Source organism: Phaethon aethereus, assembly GCF_964289735.1.
Source record: "Phaethon aethereus genome assembly, chromosome: 1".
In the NCBI taxonomy this organism is placed as follows: Eukaryota; Metazoa; Chordata; class Aves; order Phaethontiformes; family Phaethontidae; genus Phaethon; species Phaethon aethereus.
The window spans coordinates 68,301,211-68,324,428 of record NC_138575.1 but is presented as its reverse complement, the minus strand read 5'-3'; the positions used below and the strand labels follow the sequence as shown (position 1 = coordinate 68,324,428).

The following is a 23,218-nucleotide window of genomic DNA, read 5'->3' as shown; positions in this document are numbered from 1 at the left end:
CAGGGTGGGATTAGCGCATGTCTGGTCCGTTGAAGTGCTGAGGAAGACTGTTGTTAACCTCTCTTGCCAAATATTTTCAAAAATCATCCAATTTCAAACAAGATTTTTGGTGTTCTGGGGGACTGTTTGAACCACGAGAGTGTTTGTTTGTTGTTACATTAGTCTCCTTCCAGTAGCTACAGAGGAATAATTTACGATTTCCAAGAGTGTGCAGGCCAGTCCGCATGGACTCTGGGTTCTGCTGCACCATGTACATCAGATACAGCTCCACTGGTTTCCAGGGGATGAGTATTTAGCTGAGAGCAACATCTAGTTTGGAAATAATGACTACAGAACCAATGCATTTAATTCCATTGAAACCAAGGCTGTGTACTGCCGCCCATATTTAAACACCATTAAATTATTTAATTTACTTCTGAATCATATTTCTTTCTCTTGGATTTGCTTCACATACGACCAGTTCTGCTGTCATCTAGGTGACAAATCATTTTATGATTGGTGTTGATGTCAGAGCAAAATCAGGGAAATTAGATATGATTTTCTGTAGTGCCCAAATTAGAATCATTTAAGTCTCATTTTCAAAAGTACTGTAAGCCTTTAAGAGCTCAAGTCTTCTAACTGTAAACAGACTTTGCCTCCTAAGCCTCGGAACACTTTTGCAATCTTACTAGTACTTTAAAAGGAAGTTTATTCGCTCCAATGGCAGCTCTTCTGTTCAGTAGATTTAACAATCAAATTTAGAAATATTCCCACAGTTTCTAAAAGGGCTCCAAATCTGATGAACCAAAAACAGTACCACAACTTCAGAACTAACAAAGAAGGATTTAAAAGTAGAAAGTTTCTTCTTTTACACACATGCATGTAGTCACCAGTTAGACTTAAAAAATAAATTCACAGAAGAAACCAGTCTCTTACATAAATGCTATATAACCAATGTTATCAAAGCATAATAAAATGACATATCTGCACAGTCATCAATCAGGAAACACCACCATTAAAATGAGGCATAAAACTGTCCTTTTAAGTTGTACACCTTATAAAATCTTTCCTTGTTCTATTCCTGTTACTATATAATTGAACACTCTTTTTTCTACACCTAAAGATGTACACATAAAGTGTGTACCCATTTTCAACACCTTCTGTTCTATGTCCATCCACATTGCAGGAAACATTAATAAAAGACTTTTCCCTTACAGCTCTCACTGTAATGTTTTTATTGGCAGTCTCTGTTCTATCCATTCTAATTTTAACCAGCAGAGCAGTGATTTTTATCCTCAGCTCCAGCGATGACCAGGTGAACATAGATTTGATCATGTTTTCATTGAAGTGTGTGCCAAAAGCCTCACAAGTATTTCAGTGGGAACTGGACTGTGCCCTACAAAGCAATTTCAGCTAGACGCATAAGCTCTGATTCAGCAAGCCACACATCCCAAATCGCTCTGCTGACTCAAGGCCACAGAGCACAGTGTGCTATGCAGACTTTCTTTAGGGCAGATCAGGGCTCGAGGCAGTACACTAGAGAGCTAGTCCTCTTCCATGCAGCATGAATGGACTCTAAATGCCAGCATATATTCCCTGATGTTATGGTCCTCTCAACACTCACACATCTGCTTAACTCTATTTTTCTGAGGACTTCCATTGTCTGCTCGTGGTAGAATGTGAAGCGTGTGCACAAGAGTTTGCAACATTCAGTCCTGTTGCTCTGTAAGGCTGTAAATCACCTCTAGTGTATGCTACCTCTTTGGTTTTCTGTCGCATACAGTTTAGAGCCTGAGTAACATTCATAGCGACTGGATACCCTGCATGCACTGCTAATATAGAAGAAAAAACAGCAGGCTTTGTAGACTCACAGAATAACCTAGGCTGGGAAGGAAGGCTGGAGCTCTCTATTCCAAATCCCTGCTCAAAGCAGGGCCATTTCCAAAGAGAGATAAGGTTGATCTTCTTGACCTTCTCCAGTCAACTCTTGAATATCTGCAGACATTAAGATTCCCCAGGATCTCTGGAAAGCCTTGTCAGGGCCCTTAATGCACTAATAGACCTTAACAGCCTGACCAGCCTCACCTGGGGCCCTCACAAATATCCCCTGCAGAGTTCCCCCTTTTCAGCCCAGCTCGGAGCAGTCAGTCCCTGCCCCAGCAACACTGTAATGAGTGCTGGTCGCCAGCTCTGACACAGCCTTGCCCTTTCCGTGGCCATAGACCCACTTGTTCTGGACTCTCACCTGCAGACTGAGTCTCCAGCTTGACCCTGGACCTGCCTCATCACCATGGAGCTACCCACTGATGACTGGGCTGTGTCTGACCCTAGGTACCCTCACTGGACCTGATTCTTACCCTGGCTAAGGAGTCAGAGGGCATTGGACCAACCCAAAATGCTCAGAAGCTCCCTTTAACTTCATTAGGTATTTAGGATATTCCTCAAGAGACAGGAGGGCTCTAAGACTGCAAGCACTAAGTGCACATGTTCAGTCAGAGATGTGTGAGAAGCACCACGAAGCTCAGTGCTCCCCGCTCACAGTGCCTAACTGAAGTCCCTAAAGACACTGTGCGAGGGCAAGAACATGAGCTAACCACATGTACCCGTATAACCTTGCCTTCCTCCTTCATGCATGTTCTCAGCCCAGTGAATACACCCAAACAGAATGTATTGTGCTTATGTGTGGAATTTTCTGAGGGTCAAAACTCGGTCAAATCAAAATCAGATTCCACTGAAGCACTCAAAGGCATTTTTCAGCTAGATGCTTTTATGCTAAATATACACTTTTTAACCCCCTGCTGGTTTGGCTCTTGTGCTGTTCAGAAAGCAATAGCAAATACTCTTGCTGAAGTGGGAATAGTTTCTACATGTACTTTTGTGGAAAAAATAAAAATAAATGGCTGAACAACTTTTACTTAGTTGGAAAAAAAAAATTTCCCCCAAAAAAGGACAAACCTACTTCACCTTTGGGCAAGAGACCAAACAGAGACCAAACCTGAGAAATTTCAGCTTCAGCTGGTAAACTTCAGTGACTTATAAGAAATGGAAAAAAGGGGTAAAGACAGGGTTTGCTAATCAGCCTGAATGTTAGATTACAGCCCTAAGGTTCCACTCAGCACCCTGTCTTCCTCCCAGGTTTACTCCTATCTTGACCCTGTTTCTGAGGAAGTATTGGGAGGCCGACTCTCTGTTGTCCAGCAGCAGCAGTGGATGAAGCCCCCATATGAGAGACAACACACACTGCTAAAGATCAAAACTGATGCTGCAGTGAAATATAGGCTAAAACCTTAACGACCCTGACTTTTTCCCTCTGTCCTGAGTGTTGCATTGGTAGAGTAGTTTTTATTATTAAGTGAAGGCTCAGGAGCTATTGTAATCATTGTAACAAAACCCCGCAAAAAAACAACAGTAAGAAAATAAGTAGGGCCAGGATGGACACTACGATATGAAAGAGCTCTGGGAAGAAAATGTTATTAAGTAAATTATGGGGATCCACTTGCTTTCCCTTGGCCAGAGAGCAATCAACCTCCCTGGCTGTGGGATGAAGGAAGGGAATGGAGCTATTGCACATTCTGTTTCTTGGATGAGCAAATTTTTCTAACCACTTGTAATAATTAAAAGTCCCATGCAGAGTCTAAGGTGTGAATCCCCATGTCCTGGCCAAACTCCAACTAGGTTAATTTAGTTCTGTATCCCAGCTTCACCCCTGCAGTTTCAACTGTAATCAGAGTTCTTTACTTGCTGTCCTAAAGTATCTTATACCACCATCTTTCACAGTTTTTACAGCTACACTTGCATGATAAATGAAGCAATTTACTGCTAGTCATGCAATCAGGTAGGGAAGGTTTGTAATGTCTTTGAATTCTGTTTGATTGAAAGTTGCAATATTAATGTAAACCACTTGCAATCAGATAAAAAAGGAAGACTACAAATTCATCTGTTCTGTTCTTCCTAGATGTTCCTACACAACTTTTATGACCCATAGCAACTAGCTTAGTCATTATTACAAAGAGATTTCATCTGTTGTAGAAAAAATCTCTCATGTTTCAGGTATCTCCTGCTACTTCTGCACTGATGACTTGTATATGTCTGCTGCAGACAGAAACTAGTTTTGTTAACAAAGATGGTGACTACAGACAATCCGACTCAGGTCTCATGAAATACTATAGCTAATCTAGCATTTCAAAACAGGGATATTGGGGTTCCAGGCTGAATCCTAGTGTTTGTTTCAAGAAAGCAGGATAGTGAAAAAGTTCTCACTGAGACAATTCAGCTGGGCACCCATAAATATTTTTGGGTTAGCATTGGGTTAGATTTCTGATATTTAGCTTCCACATGCAGATTTCTCAGGAAGATATTCTATAAGGAGTACACCAAGGGAAGGATGTGGGGAGATGATAGAGGAAAAATGGTATTCTGTAGAATTTTTTTTTATTGCTTCCTTTTTTTCTCCCTTCCTGGTATTTTGGAAATCTAAAGCCCAAATCAGTGATACTAACTTATCAAACCAGAGAAGCCCATCCGCCCATTTCTAGTAGCATCAAGTCCCCATGTCTGTACAGAGCTGTTGTATCATACTCTGTCCTGGGAGAGATTTGACTGCTTTTCAGTTCCTACAGCATCAGGATGGTGCACTTCCTTGCATACTTCTCACCACCTCCTTGCTGCTGGAAACGCATGTTTTCAGCTTGGCAAGGGTCTATGCTTCTAAATGTGAGCTGTGGAGCTGAACCATGGTTATTTGTTGGATCCTGACTGTCAGGCTTAAACATTGCCATACCTGATGACTTGAGAAAGAACATGCAGCCCCTTCACCTCAGATATTTCAAGCTAGACCTGTAGGCAGGAAGACAGAAATTGGATGCTTCCAGACATTATATTCCCTTGCCCTGCTGTCAAATAGCAGAATCAATTCACGGTCTAAGAGTAATTTTCAGAGCTCTCAGAAAGGTGTTTATAGGGTAGCTGAGGGACTAAACAGGGCTCTAGGGCCAGGAGAGCTACTCATCTCAAGGACAGTAATGTTAGTCCTGTAAGGAATTAAAACTGAGCTTTCTCACTGATCACGCCATAGCTACACAGCTCCATGTGGTCAAGACACAAAACTCATGCCTTTGCTCTTTCTCTCCTACAAGAAGAAAAATTATTGCAGATAAATAAGAGCAATAACAGAGCAAAAAAAATAGCAATGGGTCTTCTGGACTTGGACATCAGTGTAAGAAACCAGTCACTCAAGAAGAGGACGCTCAGATGCCCTGTTGGCCGGTACGGTGGTTATGCAAAAAGATCAGCTAATTGGATAGGAGGAAGCTATGGGTGTGAGGTGTTACAAAGGTACTACGGAGACTGACCTCGCCTTCTCTTTATGTCCCTGTGTCGCTGCAAGAGATGACCACATTGCTGTTTCCCATGTATAACTTACCAAATGCCTTCTTCGTGGTATTCAAGGTCAGCGTGCAGGATTGTGACCTGTAACTGAGGCAAAGACTACATGGACTAGTTGTGAAGGAACACAAAAATTTATGAATCCGTTTCACAGAGCTCCTTATGAGGATCAGTTGGTTATTGTAGATATGCTGCTCTAAAGTGCTGTAAGCAGTTAGTATTACTGTGGCCTGAGAGTCATAAGAGACTTCAAAGCTTCAGAGATGTCAAAATAAAAAACCCTTAGAAAGTGCCATATGGAGAATTAGAAAAAGAGGTCACTAGCTAATGCCAAGAGAATGGACTCCAGACCCCAAGTCTGCACGAACGTGTGCTCCCTCTGTCTTAAGGTGTGTCAGCACTTCCGCTGTCCTCTCTCCTCTCCCTGATCATTAAAAAAAGAAATCCACAATTGCTGAGTTAGCAGGGTCCAAAGTGCCTTTTCAGTTTATTCCATTTCAGTGTTCCCCGAGGACACCCATAAACATATGGTGAATGGGTTGATCAGAATTCAATGGAAAAAAAAGCTGAGACAGGCTCAGTAATATATTACGGGATCTTTTCAAGGTTCAGAGATTTCTGACATGCTGGGGGTCTGAGTGCAAAAGGATTGCTTCTGATTTGCTTTTAAGTTCATGTTTTAGGGTGACTTGGAGGCGATGCTCTCTGGGAGCATGCTGAAAATGATGGAAGGCAAAAGTCTCTCCTGCCAGAGAGGCAGGGAACTTGGAACTTGATCTTGGCAAATCATCCCCTGCCAGCCAAGCTGCAGCTTTCTCAGACAGTCTCCCCCAACACAGACAAATATAGGAACAAGATTCTGATTTTGTCAACATTCACGTAACACCTTGCAAAGCAGTGGCATCAAGCCATCTTCTCACACTAGTTTTACCCAAGAGGAATTAATGATAATTAGCCAAGCTCATTACCCATCCCAGAATGTATTACTTGTTTCATAAAAAGGCTGGCACACACACCTATAAAATAGATTTGACAGTACAGTACAGTAAATATATTGGAAATCAATTAAATTTAACATCCTTTAGCACAGACTGAACCAGGCAACATCTTTTCAACATTACTTAAAGTGTTTTCAGTGAGATGTATATTAAGCAGACAGAAAATGTAATAATACTAGCAAATGCCTCACGTCCCACAGGGTACAACAAGCCAGAGTTAAGGCCTCCATTTCGGATCTCATATTTAAACATGATCCCCACGTGCTGTGTAATTCCCACATTGTTGTGTTGTTGTGCCTTTTGCTACAGAACAGCACTACAGAACAGCACTACAGGAGCTAAACTTTTCTGATGCACCCCGTGCCCTCGTGGTGCAAAGGCCCACTTGGGCCACCTCTCTGGCGTACCCCTCTTTCCTCCTCTCTTCCCAGCCGTGCCTCCTGTTTCACCAGCTGCAGGAGCACAGGGCTCAGCTTAGGAAGTACAGACCCTTTCTCAGCTGCCCATCACACCTCGGTGCTTGATGCCCCAGGCTGGTTGCTGTGCTGTCTCTGCAGGTGAGACTAGGAGGAGGTCCCACAGCCTGTCTCTGCAGAGGGGGTTACTTGTGGCTGTGCCAAACAGGGCACCTGTGTTTATCACCGAGGTGTGAAAAGCACCAAGTGGACAGTGAAGGCACAGGGGGGCCCTGCTCTGCAGGGTTTAATTACTTTTACTTTAACCCCAGACCTCTCTTGCCTCTGCAATATTTAGTAAACACGACCTTTTAGAGAAGGAAAAAACAGATGGCATCCTGCATTAGTGTAACTGCCCGCGCAGCACCCCGGGAAAGAGAAACTTGGCTTCTCAGCAGCAGTCTTTCTGCCACTTGAACTCAGATCTCCTGGCTCCTCATCCCTGAGGCAGGTTTGAACATCACTGAATTTGCTGACAAAAGCCTGCCGGTGCAATCATGCAGAAGATAGAATTTCACTGCTAAAATGAGATGAATTCGGGGCTGGGAGGCAGCAAAGCCTCTACAAGGCAAGGAAACCTTGCATATCTCCTCAGCCCATTGCTCTCCTACTCCAGCTACCTGTGAGCTGGGTGAGGGACACAACTCTTGGCATTTATAGACATAAGCAAGGGTTTTTGTGGTCTTCTTTTTCCACCTGTTGTAACAGACCCTGGGTTGGACTGCACTTCTGGGTTCCTTCCTAAAGGATCAGGATAATTGATTACTGAAGGCAGTGAGTGAGCCACTTCACAGAAAGATCTTTGTGTAACTCAGATAAATTTTGTTTATGTTCTCAAGTCTCTCAGCTATTTCCTCTCTTGTGATCGCTGCAGCCCGGTAGAAGGACACTGCTTATGCTAAACCCAGGAGAAGAAAGCCTGGTCCTCCTCAACATAAAGAGTAATAGAGCCTCAAATCACCATCCTCAATACAGACAATCCAAACACAACTCACCAGCTTTTAGGAAATCAGGTATGATCCAGATTTTAACTTTGTCAGTGTGTTCAGATCTAGGGTTTTGTGTTGGCCTATGGCTGAAGACCAAGACAGAAACAGCATGGTTAGCATTTCTTCCTCTTTTCCCCAATCTAGCGACCACCCCCGCAGCTTTGTGCAGCACGCATAAAGCTCTATTTTTCCAAGTTCTAACCTATTTTGTCACTGCTGCTTCACTCACAGTCTCATCCACTTTGTGTTACTTCTCTTCCCTGCGACCTTATTCCTTCTTCTATCTTTCTTCATTCCCATTTGGAAAACAGGATGACTTAGCAGCTTACACATACGGTCATACAAGCCTAGACTCCCCTAGGGCCAGTTAAACTTTTCTTCCCTTTAAGGAATGAAAATCATTCCCATCCATATACTTCGTACTCAGACACGGACCTTTTGGGGCAAGATCATTAAGAAAAATAGGAGTTTGCCAATCCTACTGTGTTGTTGAGCAGAACTATGGCTGATGCTAAATGGCATTATGCCAGCGGACTGAACCAAAGTCAGTGGAGGATCTAGCCCAATATGCTATATTTTAAGACAATCTGTATCACGCTTATCAGAACCAATTGTGCTGTAACAGCATGGCAATACTTCTCACAAGGCAATTCTGCACCATGCGTTTTTGTGCATCTTGACCTACCACTCTCACATTAGTGTACTCTGGGAAATTACAGGCATATGTTATATTTTGCCAGTCACCCTGGAAGACATGTGCAAAAGAGTATCTGCAACGTGTACATAGGGTAGTCTATTCCCATCTTCCCTCTTTCCCCAAAAGATGGAATGAGAAGGATTGCAGCCAAGCCAGACACACAGGCAATAATAACAGCATCATAACCTGTTTACAGGAAAGCAGCGACATACCAGTGTGGGACATGACAAAGGTGACGCATGGCTCTAGTCACTAGGCAAATACCACCATCCCGATGGGATGATGATACTATCTGTGTGTGGAAAGAACCAAGGTGCCAACCAGAGATGGTTAAAAGTTACTAGAACACACTTCCAAATGGTATGGCCAGAGCTAGGTTCCTCAGTCTCAGAAGAAAAATCTCGCTGAACTCAGCTGCTGTTTATGTCTCGATGCTTTTCTTCAGGATGATGTTTCCTCACGGAAGATGGAGTGATCTCCAGCTCTTTTGCAGTTTTTGAACAGGCCAGGTGGCAGTCCCAAAAATCTCCCAATTTTTTTACAACCTATTCCTCAGCTATCTAGCTGTTTGCAGAGCCCTAACAGAGTGGCCTGAACAGCTGTACAGTGTTCTCCAGCATCTCAGACTCTTCAGTTCTTCCTGAAGCATATGACAGCCTGTCAGGGCCACATGCATAAGAATGAACTCTGGAGCACAAAAGCAGAGCTTATTGTATTTGAGCACAGAGCCTGCCTCATGGGGGTGGTCAGAAGATGAACCTGCATAGGAGTAAGTTAGTACTGCAGAGCACAGAAAAGACAAAGGCTTTGGATTGACATCACACTGCAAGAAAATGTGTAATAAAAGGCCACAGCCTCATTGCTGTCACTGCCAAAGAATGCTGGCATGAACAGGAATATTCCAGCCAAGGGACCTGCTCATTTATCTCTGTTCATATGTTCTTGTTCCCTCCAGTTTCTTCTTTCATTTACACTATTTTTTAGCTTCCTGCTTTTCCTGCCTTTTCTCTCCCGTCATTCTCCTTCTCTGTATAGCATATTTGCCATGCATTTTGTTGCAGTAGTACTGTTATCTTTGTTGGGGTGACTCTGTCTTCCTTTCTTTCTCATTGGCTCTTTTTTCCATCTCTTTGCCTTATCTCTCTCTGCCTTGTAAGCCATGAACAAGTGTGTGGACAGAGGGTCCACAGAAACCACCTATCAAGTTCAACAGAACACACCTTAGTGTACAAAAGATCTGGAATAGCCCAATTTTGTGGGTCAGTGCATCTTGACTGATGCAGATCGGGTCAGATGATATCAGTAGAGGATTAGAATGAATGGTGTGAGCTCCACCACAGTCCATCTGCTATTAGTTCATCAACCGTCTGTGCCTGTTTTCCAGTGCTAGATACAGGACTCTTTCCAAAGCTGTCATAGCCAATGCTCGTGCATCTCTCTGGTGTTATCATACAGAAAACACAGGATGCAGCAGGTGTTTATGTTGCATTCCACTGGTACCCAGAAATTGCCATGTTATGGGAAGGGAATTCTTTGCAATACGGGAGAGAGAATATGAGGATCATCTGCAAGCCATGAGTGAACCACCTAGTACTAAAGCAACTAACTGATCTCAATAGCTGTTGAAAGTGGCTCCCACAACTCTAAGGTTGGCTATGATCGATTCTCTTTCACTGATGTTACTGCTGCTGCAGCCCAAGAAATGACATGCACTGTCACATGTGGGAGAAGAGTATCTGAATCCAAGTCCAAATTCCTCTAGGGCAGGACCCATGTAAGCAACAGAAGTAACACGGGAAAAGGAAGGACTGGAAGAACATGTGGCCAGTCAATGGCTAGATACAGCTTCAGGCTCTCAGAAAACATGCGTCTGATACGTATCTTTGCAGTTTCGAAAGAGGATACTTCAGATGGGTTTTCTTTGGCCTCTCTCTCCTGCCATCTTCCTCCTTCCTGAAGAAAGGTGTTGACAGAGGCAAACAAAGCAACTAATATGACAGGGAGACTCCAGTTTCTGCCAGAGATTTTTTTTTTCCCTGTTGAAGACCCCATCTATTCTTCACTTCCCCACACTCATATTCTCCAAACTTGCCTGAAAGTGACTGCACCAGCTATTGGAGAGAAGGACCAGAGAAATGCCTGTGTGGGAGATAGTGTCAAAATGTCCTGGTGGATCTCATTTACAGGACTGAGACACTGCATCTGAAACTCACCTCCTGTTTCTTTGGATGCTTCCAGAAAGAGCCATTCCCCCCAGGTCATAATACCAGAATAATTGCCAACTATACCTCCCTGTAAGAGATTCCTGGTAACTATGATGTTAAGGATGTTCTCTAAAACATTTTTTGCTTATAATTGTGTTTCCCTATTTCCCCCCAAACCTACTAAATACCTTTGTAGTTCTGGACTTAGGCTCCTGCAAAGCCATTAAAGCTGCTAGTCCTGACTGTACAAAACACCCATAAAAAGTGAGGCATCTACTCACTCTCAAGGTTAGGAAGAGTTCAAATCTGGGTCTAGACATTACTCCTCACCCACATCACTGTGTCAGACTAAAATCAAACCTCTGACAACTGTGAGCCTGGGGAATGCTTATGCGAACTTTGCTGACCCATCCCTGCCTGTTTGCAGCATCCCCACAACCTCCAATCATAATATCTTGAACAGGATTATTAAATCTACAGGGAGGAAAGGATAAGACGTAGATGAGCTGTTAAGAAGCAGAAAAAATCCTCTCTTCGTGCCTGTGACCTCAATAAGGAAAAGAAATGAGAAAAGAAGCACAAACAGGATGTGCTAACAAAGCAGAAATGTTGCTCAAACTTCTCCTGTGTGTTTTCAAAAACAGTGCTGTGGAGGACTTTAGCACGGATGAAAGAAATCAGATTGAAGAGCTTTGTATATAAAGTAATTTGTCCTCAGACCACACAAGGCACAGACCATGGGCGTAGAGGCTTGCTTTGCACTGGCAAAGGTGCTGTGAGCCTGACCTGGAGAATCAGAGGAGAATTCAGCCTCCATGGTCCACTAATTGTAGGAGCCTGCACTTGACACTGCCAGCTGGGGGCCAATTAGTCAGAGTTGTTATGCTGTTTTGTGTGGTAGGTTATAGATCTGATTTCATACAGACTAGAATCATTAACATGTTTCACACCTGGGCCAGAGCCACTGAGTACCTCGGAGCTGAGAGGAAGCACTGACCTCCAGTTCATATATCCAATATCCTGCCAGAAATCCTAAACCAGAAGGGCTAATTTCCCATTCCATTAATTGGATTTGCCTTCTTTCTGTCAGGCAAGGTCAATCTTTTAAGTTCAGACAAAATGTTGGGTAGCTCAGTTGTTTTTTCTGTAATGCTTAAAGTGTGATGGATACTGATGGAAAATTATCATTCCCCACCTGTTTTTATCAAGGTGCTTCAGTGGCATCTGAAAGGAGAATTGACTTGGAGAGAGGACCTAGAGTCACCCAAGGGCAAAGTGAGAGCTGTATTGGGAGGAGAAATGCTTGGGGGCTACAGCAGTAGGGAGCCAAAGAGGGACATGACGTTTTTACTGTGCAGTAGATAATATTCATGGTTCTTTTGTGCCGATGCCTTCCAGCATGACTTCATAGGACAAAGAACAAACGCATGTTCAATGGAAACAGAGAGTTCGGGTAAAGAGACATGAAGAGTCAGAGACAGCAGACCACCAGAAGTAAATTAAATCAGGTTTTGTTTTTTAACCATGTACTGCTTAGGGTGTAGCATACTCTTATGCAGCTCAGAGAGCCAAGAAGAAAGATGTTTGAAGGTTTGATTTCAAAGAACTGTCCAAAATCTGTCCATCCACTTTTCACCCTCCCACATACAAAAATGGAGCCACAAGCACAAAGGACCTCTTCCAGCAAGAACACATATTTCCATTTGAGTACTTTGGTAAGTAGAAGTGAGGGAAGAGAGAATATCACCGGAACTGCAAGGAAGGCTGGCTTGGGGATGTAGCCAATGGCTTACATGTCTCCTTACCACTAATTGGTGCTGTGATGCCAGGCAGTAACCAATCTGTAATGGTGACTAATCCAGCAGGCACTTTAGAAATGAGTAGACAGCTATTTGAAGTCTAAACTATATTGAGTTACAATTTAATTGGTCCATAATCATGAAGTAAGCACTTGCCAGTTGCAGTAATCATGTTTCAATCCTGATCTAAGCAGCAGTCTCCCCACCGGAAAGTGAGAAAATAGTATGGGATAATACAAGCAGAACTTGCCCAGTTTTGCCATAGATGTTTCCATAGATGTTTCAGACCCTAACTCTTCTGCTCAATACACATCCAAGCCCTTCCAGAAGACTCTGGTCAGATCCCTGACGTCTCCTCTTCCTGAGAGGACTCTGTCTTTTTTGACTTAAAAGCAGGTCAGGTCTCATCTGTACCTCTTCCAGATAGGAAGGACCTTCTCTCTCTCACAAATGCAGGTGGAACATCCCCCCTTCCCAAAGAGCTATCTGGCATCTTCATACATCTTCACCTTCACACAAATGTACACAGATCCCATCCAGTCTCCTTGTGACATGATACCTCAGCCCTCCATTGCTATCCCCATGTCCATTGCCAAAGTGGACCTGCCCCAGGTGCTTGAACTTTTATGTAGAACTTTTCCCATCACTGGAGCAGAGGTGATTTTCTGCTGATTTCCTATTCAGCACCGCAGGCGAGCCAGAGGCAGGCTCTGAAAAGCCTATGAAAGGCAACTGAATGAATATACTGTTCCCTCCAATTGTGACTCCATCATTTCCTCTCATTACTCTAATAGAAACAAATCTTTCTCATCTCAGCCCTATTACCTCACACAAAGGAAAATGGTATGTAATCCTGTTAGAGCTGGGCTGCTGCTGGACACATTTTAAGGTCATTGTTCTGGGATGCCAGTCTCCATTGTGTGAGACTGGGAGAAGTGGGAAATGCAATTACTAGGCTATTCAAATCCCTAGAATGAAGCCCTGCCATTAACTGGCAGAAGCCAGCAAGAAAAAGAGCAGTTGCTTTATGAAATTATAGGGTTTGGGTAAATCAGAGTCTAATCAGCACCTCAGAAAAGGAGCAGGATTAGCTCCTACTGCTATCCATGGAGTCTCCTCATTTCTCTCAAACTGATCTTTGGCATCCCCAGTGGAAGCCCAACATACAAGATGAGTTATGGTCATGAAGCCAGTGGTGTACAAGTCCAATGGAGACAATGGTGGTCCATGTACAGGATTTACAGTGTACTTTGAAGTGGGAAAGCCCTAAGAGTTCAGCAATAGGAATCTGCCTGCTGCTGCCATCACTTCATGCTGTACTTTGGCTCTGAGCTTTTTGGGGGCATATTTGAGGATCAAATCTGTCTCCTAATATTCATGGTCTACGGTCTTGCTGATTGCTGGTAAGCAGCCAGGTAGGAAATTTGTATTGCTAAACTCACGGAGCTGTAACTGCTCCACAAGGAATTCACATGCTGGAGGAGAGAAGGGGGCTAGCACTGCTTGTGGCAGCCAAGGAAGCAAAGCAGAATACAAGTGGGAATAATCACAACTGCCTCATTGAGTTGGTTTCTATTGAGTGGTTAGACACTGACATGTTCCTCATCATTCCCACCTAGGTGAAGCCAAGGCATTTTTAGCTGGATGGCTAGCAAAGAAAGAGTCAGAAATCTTGCAGGACAAACATTACGGGAGACCACATAAGAACAACAATGACCATCACAGACCACAAGCAGAGACAAACTTTGGTCCCAGACAGTTCCTACTGTTAGGCCCTGTGTTTCCTTGTCCTTCTGCCCCACACTTGACCTGTATGGCTGCTCTTGATGGTCTCTCCTGTGATCAGGCAGTCACTCTTTTTACTGCCTTGATGCCCCTTTCTTTGTCTTCACCTTTCCTTCTGCGTTACCCTCCTGCTACCCATGTTCCCTCAGTCTCCCAAAGGATTTCTGCCTCACAGGACAAGGCTGGGATCCTGCTGAAACCAGGACCATTCTTGCAGGTCCCAGAAGGAATAGATGTGGGCTGAGGTAAGGTTCCTGGTACAGGACAAAGCAGCCAATCACTACTGGAGTCTCCAAGTCCCTTGAAGAGACGAGAGTCACTTCCCTGTTTATGCTCTTTATTAGTCCCTATTCTCTTTAATCGGCTTAGACTGATGAGCCGAGGCAGTGGTAGGGATCAGCCGGGCTGTTTAATTAAAGGATTGTAGCTCAGCCCTGCAGTTTGGGGGTTTGTGTAAATGAGCTGCAAGTACATTATTTAATCTGCTGCACAGAGAGGAGTTGGGGCATTAATGAAGCAAACTCTAATTAAAACTAGACGGCTGATGGTTATTAGTGGCATCATTTCTGACAGGATTTATCTCGTTTAGGGAAATGCCTGATCATGGAGGGGAAAAAGAAAGAATAAACCCGAGCTGGTTTATCAAATTCACCATAGCAGCACTTGTGACTGGCTGTCCGTTCAGCGGGGCTCAGGAGAGCTGCACAGGGAGGCCTGTGTCCCAGGCTCTCCTATCAGGAGCCCTGATGAGCTTATTTTGGGATAAGCCTGGCTCACCCACGAACTGATTCCCTATTCAGGCTGTCTGACCCACATATTTCAGTCTTGATTGACTTTTGTTCTGCCTTGGTTCAATGGGGAGCCTGTTCATGATTTGAGCAGGTTGACAGGGTCTGTAAATGATCTGATGAGCTTGTCCCAGCGGTGTATTGAGCCATTCCAGAACAGCATAGCTACCAGCTACAGACATCAGCTCCATGAGGACCCTGTGTTTTTCCCTCTCTGCCGTTTTTTTTGCCCTCCTCACTGCACTGTATATGTAATGTCAGACATGAAGGAAGCCAATGGCTGACTGCAGGACCTGGCAGAGGCTAGGAGGTGTTTTTGGGCCAGCATAAAGCTGACCAGTGAGTTTAATAGTCCTGCATGTTCTCTGCCTTTCTTCTGGCACAGTGTGGGGAGTAGGGATGCTCTTCTCACCTGAGATAGTCACATAGAGGGATCACGTTTAAAAGCTGCTGTGTTTGAAGAACCAAAAATTCTGTGTGCCTATTTCTCACATTCAAACAGCCATGGTGACTTCAACCATCTCTATCTCTACATAGAATATTGTGTCACACACAGAGTCAGGACTGCTATTGGGGTCTGGGAGCATTAGAAATGGAGAGGACAAGAGAAAGCCTTGGGAAAAAAGTAAGGAAAGCAGGAGGCCTGCAGAGTGGGACAAGCTACAAAAGACATAAAACGGACAGGCGTAGCTCTGTATAAGAAGCCCCTTAACTCGAAGCCCAGATGCAACATGGTGTAGGGGCCATTGTCATTCATCCCCCCTTCTGTCTTTCCTGGCTCAGACTTATCTTTGGGTGCAAGTTGCCAAAGTTGCTAAATTACTGAAAGAAGTGATTGCTTCCCCTTCAATTTACCTGCTAAACCCCAAGTGAAAAATTTGGTGGTTCCCAGCACAAGGAGGGCAGGTTAACTCAGGCTCAAGGGGCGGGTAGGGTCTTTGGGAGTCACTGAGACAAAAGGAAGACCTGAAGCATGAGCATGAAAAAAAGACCCTAGAGAAAGACCCTAGAGCTTAAGACACTGTAGGATTGACAGCCTTGTAGGATAAGAAAATGCCAGAAAGTAAGGGAACTGACCAGAAATAAGATGGAGGGTGGGACAAGAATGGAGCAGGGTCAAGGATCAGGGTATGAAGATAGAACACTATGGCAAAATTGAGCCTCGGTTCAGACAAAATAGAGCACATACATAAGCAAACTCTCTCTCTCCAGAAATGCAAGGGTGAGGTGGTTGTCCCTACCACAGAAACCTCTACTGTCTCCTCCTCCTCCTTGCCAGCATCTCCCCATCTGCCATGGAGGTTGCAGCTACAGATGTCCCACAGGGACCATGCAGACTTCACCAATGCTTGAAAGCCCTCAGCACAGACATCACGGGAGTGAACACTTCCATCTTCATACACAAATGGGCAGGAAGGGTGCTGCTTCTTTACCGTGTCTCTCTCCTACTTTTGAACACGCACACACATACATACATATACACACCCCTGTTCTCTTCACAGTTGTCCAGCACTCACACCTTTCCTTGGAAGGAAATCAGAAACCGCAGTCTGCTCCAGTGGGCAGAACAAACAGAAGAAATAAAATTTTTAAAATGCTGTAGCCTCATTACTGCAATCCGGCTGCCCAATTCTGTCCAGAGCCCTCCCTAGTAACTCAGGCTTCTGATACAGATGCCAAAGGTCAGATGTAAAAGTTTAGCAGTGTGATGAGCAAAATCTTTAAAGAGAAACCTGTTTGCTGTTGACAGAAGGGTGATGAGGCATGAGAAAAAGGAGTAGGTCTGTGAGACAGAGGTGTAAGAATTTGTGAGAGGAGAAGGAGATGACAAGAACAGAATGATAAGGCTGAGCATGGAAATTATATGCAGTAGGTGCATCTCAAGTATTTTTGAAGCTCCTTGGACCCCTTGGTCTTGGCACTGATGTCATTCATTGATGAGGGAGAGCTACGACAATTGCTGGTGTACCCACACCTGGCTGCACTGGATACAAGTTGACAACAGTTAATAGTACCTGTCTATAACTGTCCTTCACAGGCAAGCTCAGACCATTTCAACACATTTAAACTCTGCCCTCCCACCCTCAGGATGTGAGACAGAACCCTGAGTTTGTTTGGTGACTTTTTCTGTACCTTCAAGGTATGTCCAGGCACCTTATAATGTGGGATAACTAATTTGAAGGAGAAGAGTGGAGCATGTGTATGTTGGCGTCAAAGTGATGCAGAAGGGTAAGAAAAGGTACAAGCATGGATTTGGGTTGATGGAAGTAGATGTCTGAATAGAGGCTGAAAGTACTTTTTGGAGGTGCATGGGTATGTGTGAGTGGAGGCCGGAACAGGTTTGTGAGCAATTACACAACAGTATGAACAGCAGTCTCTGGGAGGGAAAAGAGAGGGACAACAGTGCTGGGGACATGGGACATAAGGGAGGATGGGCATGTATAATATGAGAATTCTGTCTGGGGCAGGAAGATCAGTGATGCATGATAAGGAAATAAGGGATGGAAAAAAAGGTCTTGCTGGCAGCAATTTCCCACCTTGGTGAGGAGTCTGGAGATGAAGGCTTCTGCTCTGCATCAGCTGCTGGGCAACAGAACTGGTGTAAAACAGTTTCATTCCTGTAAGAAAAAACAAACCATAGCAGGTCAGTGTTCAGCTCACTCAGCAGAAAACTCAAGGGAGAATGCCTTTCCCAGGGTTGCTCCAAGGGGACAGTGACTCCCAGTGATGCTGAAAGAGAAATCTGATTATTATATGAAAGTTTTGCACTCCAAGGTGGTGGGGAAAATTCTATTCCCCTTCCTTACCTGTCCTGCTGCTGGTGTCAAGCCTGTAGAGAATGGGGCAAAAGCACCCAAATAAAAAAGTTTTCCTTCTATCAGTATCTGTCTCATGATCCTATACATCACATGAAAAACAGGTTTGCCTGTCTAACTTTTATTTCTTTTGGAACAGAAACATCTCCTTAGATGTGTTTCCTTAAATATGTTTCCTATACATTGTGATGCAAAGGAGTTGATTTTTTGTTGACTGTGGCTAAACTAACTCTGCAGACATTTCTCCTGAAGCGTCTCCACAGAAATGGCCTCAGCTCATCAACACTGGGCACTACCAGAAATAGCAGTGGAAAACTGACAAGACAAGCACAAGCAGGGGGGCTGAGATCATGACGAGAGGAAGCGATCACAGCAAAGAAAGACAAAACCATAAGAAGTAACAAACCTGAACAAAACAGGAAAAAAAAAGGCTGAAAATGTGTTTATTAGATAAGAAAGGCAAAAGAATTCATCCAAAGGAAGAAATCCTGGACCAAACTTCCAAAACTGCTCACTAATCTTGAGTGACTTGTTCTTGGGTCTCTTGCCTGGAAACATTTGTAAGGAGCTTGGTTTTCAGGGTGTTGGGCACTTATCATAGCACTGGAACCCAGTAAGAGCTGCTCAGCACTTCTGAAAAAGAGATCCTTTTAAGATACCGCCAGGGAGGCCCTTAAGGTGGCATAGGCAGCACAAATCAACAGCCAATTTTGAACACACTGACCTTCATCAATGAAAAGGAGTCACTAAAAAGAGACACAGTGTCAAGGGGGGCAAGTACTAAGGGAATGGAAAAGAAAATGGAAAGGGGAGAAGAGAAGCAGGGGAGATAAAGCAGGCTGAATCCTCAGATGGCATAAAATCACCCTGTCTCCAAGTCAGTGGAAGAGCACTTAGAGCTCTGTTCTCAGTGCTACTGCGGAGACCCAGGGTTCAAATGAGGTCATCTTTTACAAATATTTTTACAGCTTCTAACCCAGTCATAAGCAGTAAAGCTAAGTATCCTGGCTTGTCATGGGGTCTCAGATTCTTCCAAAGCCCCTGCCACGCTTTCCGTCACTCTGAAATGTGAAGCTTATCACCTTTGTCTTTCTCAAAACCTGACAGACATGGCCACAAAGATAGCTGAATTACAGACAGTGATGATACTCCTTCAGGCCTCCCAGCTAGCTTAATGTAACAAACGGCTTAGGTTTTCCACTCTTTGGCTTCCAATGCATTCTCAAAATGAACCTTGCCTTAGAAACAACAGGATTGGCAGGAACAACACAGCAGGGGGAAGACGAAAGCGTTAGTTTTACCTCACTGACCTCTGCTCACGCCCTCGGTCCCTGCCTGTGACGTGCAACCTGCTGGAAAAGAGAGGACATGCTTGTCTGACATATCAAATTCATCTCCTGGTCTTCCACATCTGTAACTAGCCAGCTCAGATCCCTTGTCTCCTGCCAGCCTGGTTATTGCTGGTTCTCTCTATGTTATTTCTAATTTAAACTTCTCAGGTGGCAAGCACCTATCTGACTGGTGTGTCCATAAATTACTTGTGTTGTCTTTTCACTGCAGCAAGTGGTGGGATCACATTTGAGTGTATGTTCAAGCAGGCTCACACAAATACTCCAGCTCCTACATCCTGTCACTTTGTTTCCAGCTAAAATCCATCAGGAATTTTCTGATAAAATTTTGGTTTTGCGTAATTTATCAAATTTAAACTATCTATCTGGTGAAAACATCTTGGGTTTGGCAGAGATTCTTCGAATTACAGGGCTTTACCTGGATTTCCTGGCAGGCTGCTGGAGGGCCATGCCTCCATATTCCACACCTCTAGTGCAGCCGTGCCGTACAAGTAGCGCATCAGAGAGGGGCCATGAGGTTTTCCACCCAGTTCTTCGTGCTGCCCAACTCCCAAAGCAGCAACGCTGGGAGCTGGCTAGCCCAAGTGGTGTGGAGGCAAGGCAGTCGGCTCTGCAGGGCAGACCTGGGGTCATAGACATCATCAGCTGCAGTGTGGAAATGCACAAGGCTCTCAGCTGATTCAGCAACACTGGCGTTCATTCTGAGGAGCATGCTTGGTTTCGTAAGTATATATATTGGCATTTCCTATTGAATTTCGTCTCTACAGGAACCGCTGGGAAAAAAAGGGCCTATTTCCAGATAAAAGTAACAACATATTTTGAAACTGTAGAATCATAGAATCATTTAGGTTGGAAAAGATCCTGAAGTTCGAGTCCAAATATAAACCTAATGCTGCCAAGTCCACCACTAAACCATGTCCCTAAGCACCACATATACAAGTCTTTTAAATACCTCCAGGGCTGGTGACTCAACCACTTCCCCAGGCAGCCAGTTCCAGTGCTTGACAACCCTTTCGGCAAAGAAATTTTTCCTAACAACCCATCTAAACCTCCCCTGGTGCAACTTGAATCCATTTCCTCTCGTCCTATCACTTGTTACTTGGGAGAAGAAACCGACACCCGCCTCACTACAGCCTCCTTTCATAGTTGTCTTGTTTCAGGAGAGCAATAAGGTCCCCCCTCAGCCTCTTTTTCTCCCAGTTCCCTCATCTGCTCCTCAGAAGACTTGTTCTCTAGATCCTTCACCAGCTTCCACATGGAATCTTCCAAAAAACGGACCCCCCAAATTTCAGCCATTTCTAATCTCAACACTTCCCTGAATGAATTACACTGTTGTCTGTTTTTATTCAAACAGCAGACGCACCACTCCGATTCCTAATTACACATGAAGAAAGCAAACAACAGGGAGGAAAAACATAGGGAAAAAGAGGAAGGAACAAGGACAGACAAAAAAAATGAGAAATAGAAGCCTGTATATAGATGAAATGCCTTGCTAGTTAATTATCAGGATAGAAACACAGAGAAAGGTAAAGGGAAAACAGGGAAAGGAACAGTGGTGTGAAGCTACAGGACTTTAGGCTCAGTCTCCTGTGGGTGTTTTAAGAAAAAACGCCTCACAGATACTCTTCAGAGAATCAGTATGCTCTGAGCACTGCAGCTGCACAGTCAGCTGTTGACTCCGGTTCTCATGATTTCTCATGTGTGTTTAACACTAACCTTGGGTATTTTCTGCCCAAACCAGAGTCCTCTTGAACCTCTGAGATCCCAAGATCTCTGGAGCACAACTCTGGAGTTCTGCACCTTACATACCACTATCACATGTTGAACATGGCAGAAATCTGCCTCCAGGCCATTTGGGATCCTTGAGTCCCCCTCCAGGGGCCATGACTCCCATGGAAAAGCCACCAGGGAGGTGGTGAAGAGCAGGCACTGCCTGTCAGGTAAAAATATGAGGTGGAAGTGGGTATTCCAGGACTTTGCTGAAAGCTTTTCCCCTGAATGGGGACAGGGAAGGATATCTTATTACTCCTATTAAATCTGAGTTCCCCAAATGCCCAAGAGCATGTGGAGCTCTGGGTCTATTTACATTCTTCTTTTACAGCTTGCTTCTCCTTCTCTTTTGTGCTAGCCAGGCAAACATCCCAGGGATTGGGTTCCACCTTGGAGGCTTTCCCTGTTCATTTTCCTCTTTCTTTCCATCTCTTGATCCTTCATATATCTGATATTTTGAAAATCCATGCCCTCACCTTTGCATGATAGCATGCATAGCGCAGACAGGAGCTGGGAGAGGAAGGGTTAACTTATTATGGAAGAAGTGGACCTGTTCCCATCCTGAAGAGGCTGTATTAACTGCTATCGGGACAAAGCAGCTCTCATCTGGGTGCAAGTGTCCTAGGGACTTACTATCACTTCTAAGCCTAAAGTAAGTGCTCTAGGAAAGCAGCTGTCTTCTTAACCGCATGAAGTCTTCAGGTAAGATGTTATTTTTTGTTGCTGTGATTCAAGAGGGCCTGGCAGGCTTGTAATGGCTGGTGGCTACATGGATTTCATTCCCTTGTGGTGTTGTCAACCTTTGCAACTTTTAAAGTGAGTCTTGAGATATTTAGTATCTGTCTGAAGTCAGTGTTAAGACTTTTGATGGTGGTTTTTTTCCTTTCTGTGCTTTTTTTATTTTGTTTTTAAACAAATCTTACTTCATAAGTCAGAAGGCTACGTAAAACTTGAATGTGCAGCCTCTGAGGAGTTAAACACCAGAAAGCATAAGGCTTATTTTGCCTTTGAAAAACAGGGAAGAATGCATCATGTCTTTAATCCAGTGACAGTTGATTCAGGCTCATTACTTTGGGGTGCTGATTTGTAATTTTTTTTCTTTTCAAATACTTCAGGTAGGTTGCAATGGTCTACCAGTTAAAAGCGTAGGTCCAGGACTTGCTTTTTTTTGCCTTTCTCTAGGTCCTCTACCTTGCCTTCCTCAGACTTGCAAATCATGGCAGAGACTGCAGCTAAACAAACAGTGCTACGGGCAGATCAGGCAGGTGATTGGGAAGAGAGATGATTTCTCCCATCTGTCACGATACTGTTGAACTGTTCTGTTTCCAGTTTATTGATTTAAAAACAAATAAATTATTATCCCTTGGGCTGCACCCCGAGGAAGGCTTGGAAGGGAAAAAACAACAAGAAGAAAAGGTGCTCTGGGTGACTGAAGAGGAGTTGAGCAGTACAAAAGAGGAAGAGGCTAACAGAGAGGGGAGGCATGCTGAAGGGCCTGTTGAAGTAAGTGTTGCCAGCAGTATGTGAGTCGTGTGCGGAGGAGCAGCAGAGGACAAGGGCAAGCATAGATGCAAAAGGAAGACTGGGAACAGCCTGAGCCTGTCAGTGCCTTGCTCCGTCTAGCTGGGACACATGCTCTGGAGGCAAGGATTTGACAGTCCAGACCTATCTTAAAGGCAGAGAAAGCTGTGCTTGGCCCAGTGGTAACCCGTGCTGCCAATTGAAACATTAGCCCCCTCTCCTCTAAGAGAAAACAACTGACTGAATTTTATTCAGTTGTCTTCAGCATTGCTCCTGACAAGAGGTATCCTCCAGCCAGCTGCCTGCAGCCTCAGTGGGGGTATCTGTGAACGAACTGTCCGGCCACAGCAATTCCTGCTCTGTGATGAACTTTAGAAGAGGCATGTGCCAAACCTCCTGGCTAGCACAAGCTGTCTAGTCAGCTCAGGAGTTAGCTCTGCCTTTCTGGCTTCCTAGAAAGTTGGACCGTGCTGCAAAGGGGCCCCCTGACTCATGCTGCCCTGGTCTTTACAGGAATGGACCCCGAAGAGCCAAGCCTCTTTTCTTTTAAAAACGGGTATTGTAGAGGGTACAAGAGTTGAGCTCCAAAAAGTGAAAGTCTCTGTAGTTACCTAGACTGCACATCACAGGGCTGAAGGAGTGCAGACTTTCCCAAAATTGCCAAAATGCTGTATCTTCCCTCA

The 23,218-nt window shown here is 44.4% G+C and overlaps 1 protein-coding gene across 1 annotated transcript in view; it reads right to left on the bottom strand.

Moving 5' to 3' along the window:
• IQSEC3 (IQ motif and Sec7 domain ArfGEF 3) overlaps positions 1-23,218 on the bottom strand; it is a 105,099-nt gene that overhangs the window by 36,908 nt on the left and 44,973 nt on the right. The window contains exon 2 of the mRNA XM_082013945.1: positions 17,617-17,697. Within this exon, the coding sequence (XP_081870071.1) occupies positions 17,617-17,697 (81 nt within the window). The remainder of the gene's footprint in view (positions 1-17,616; positions 17,698-23,218) is intronic.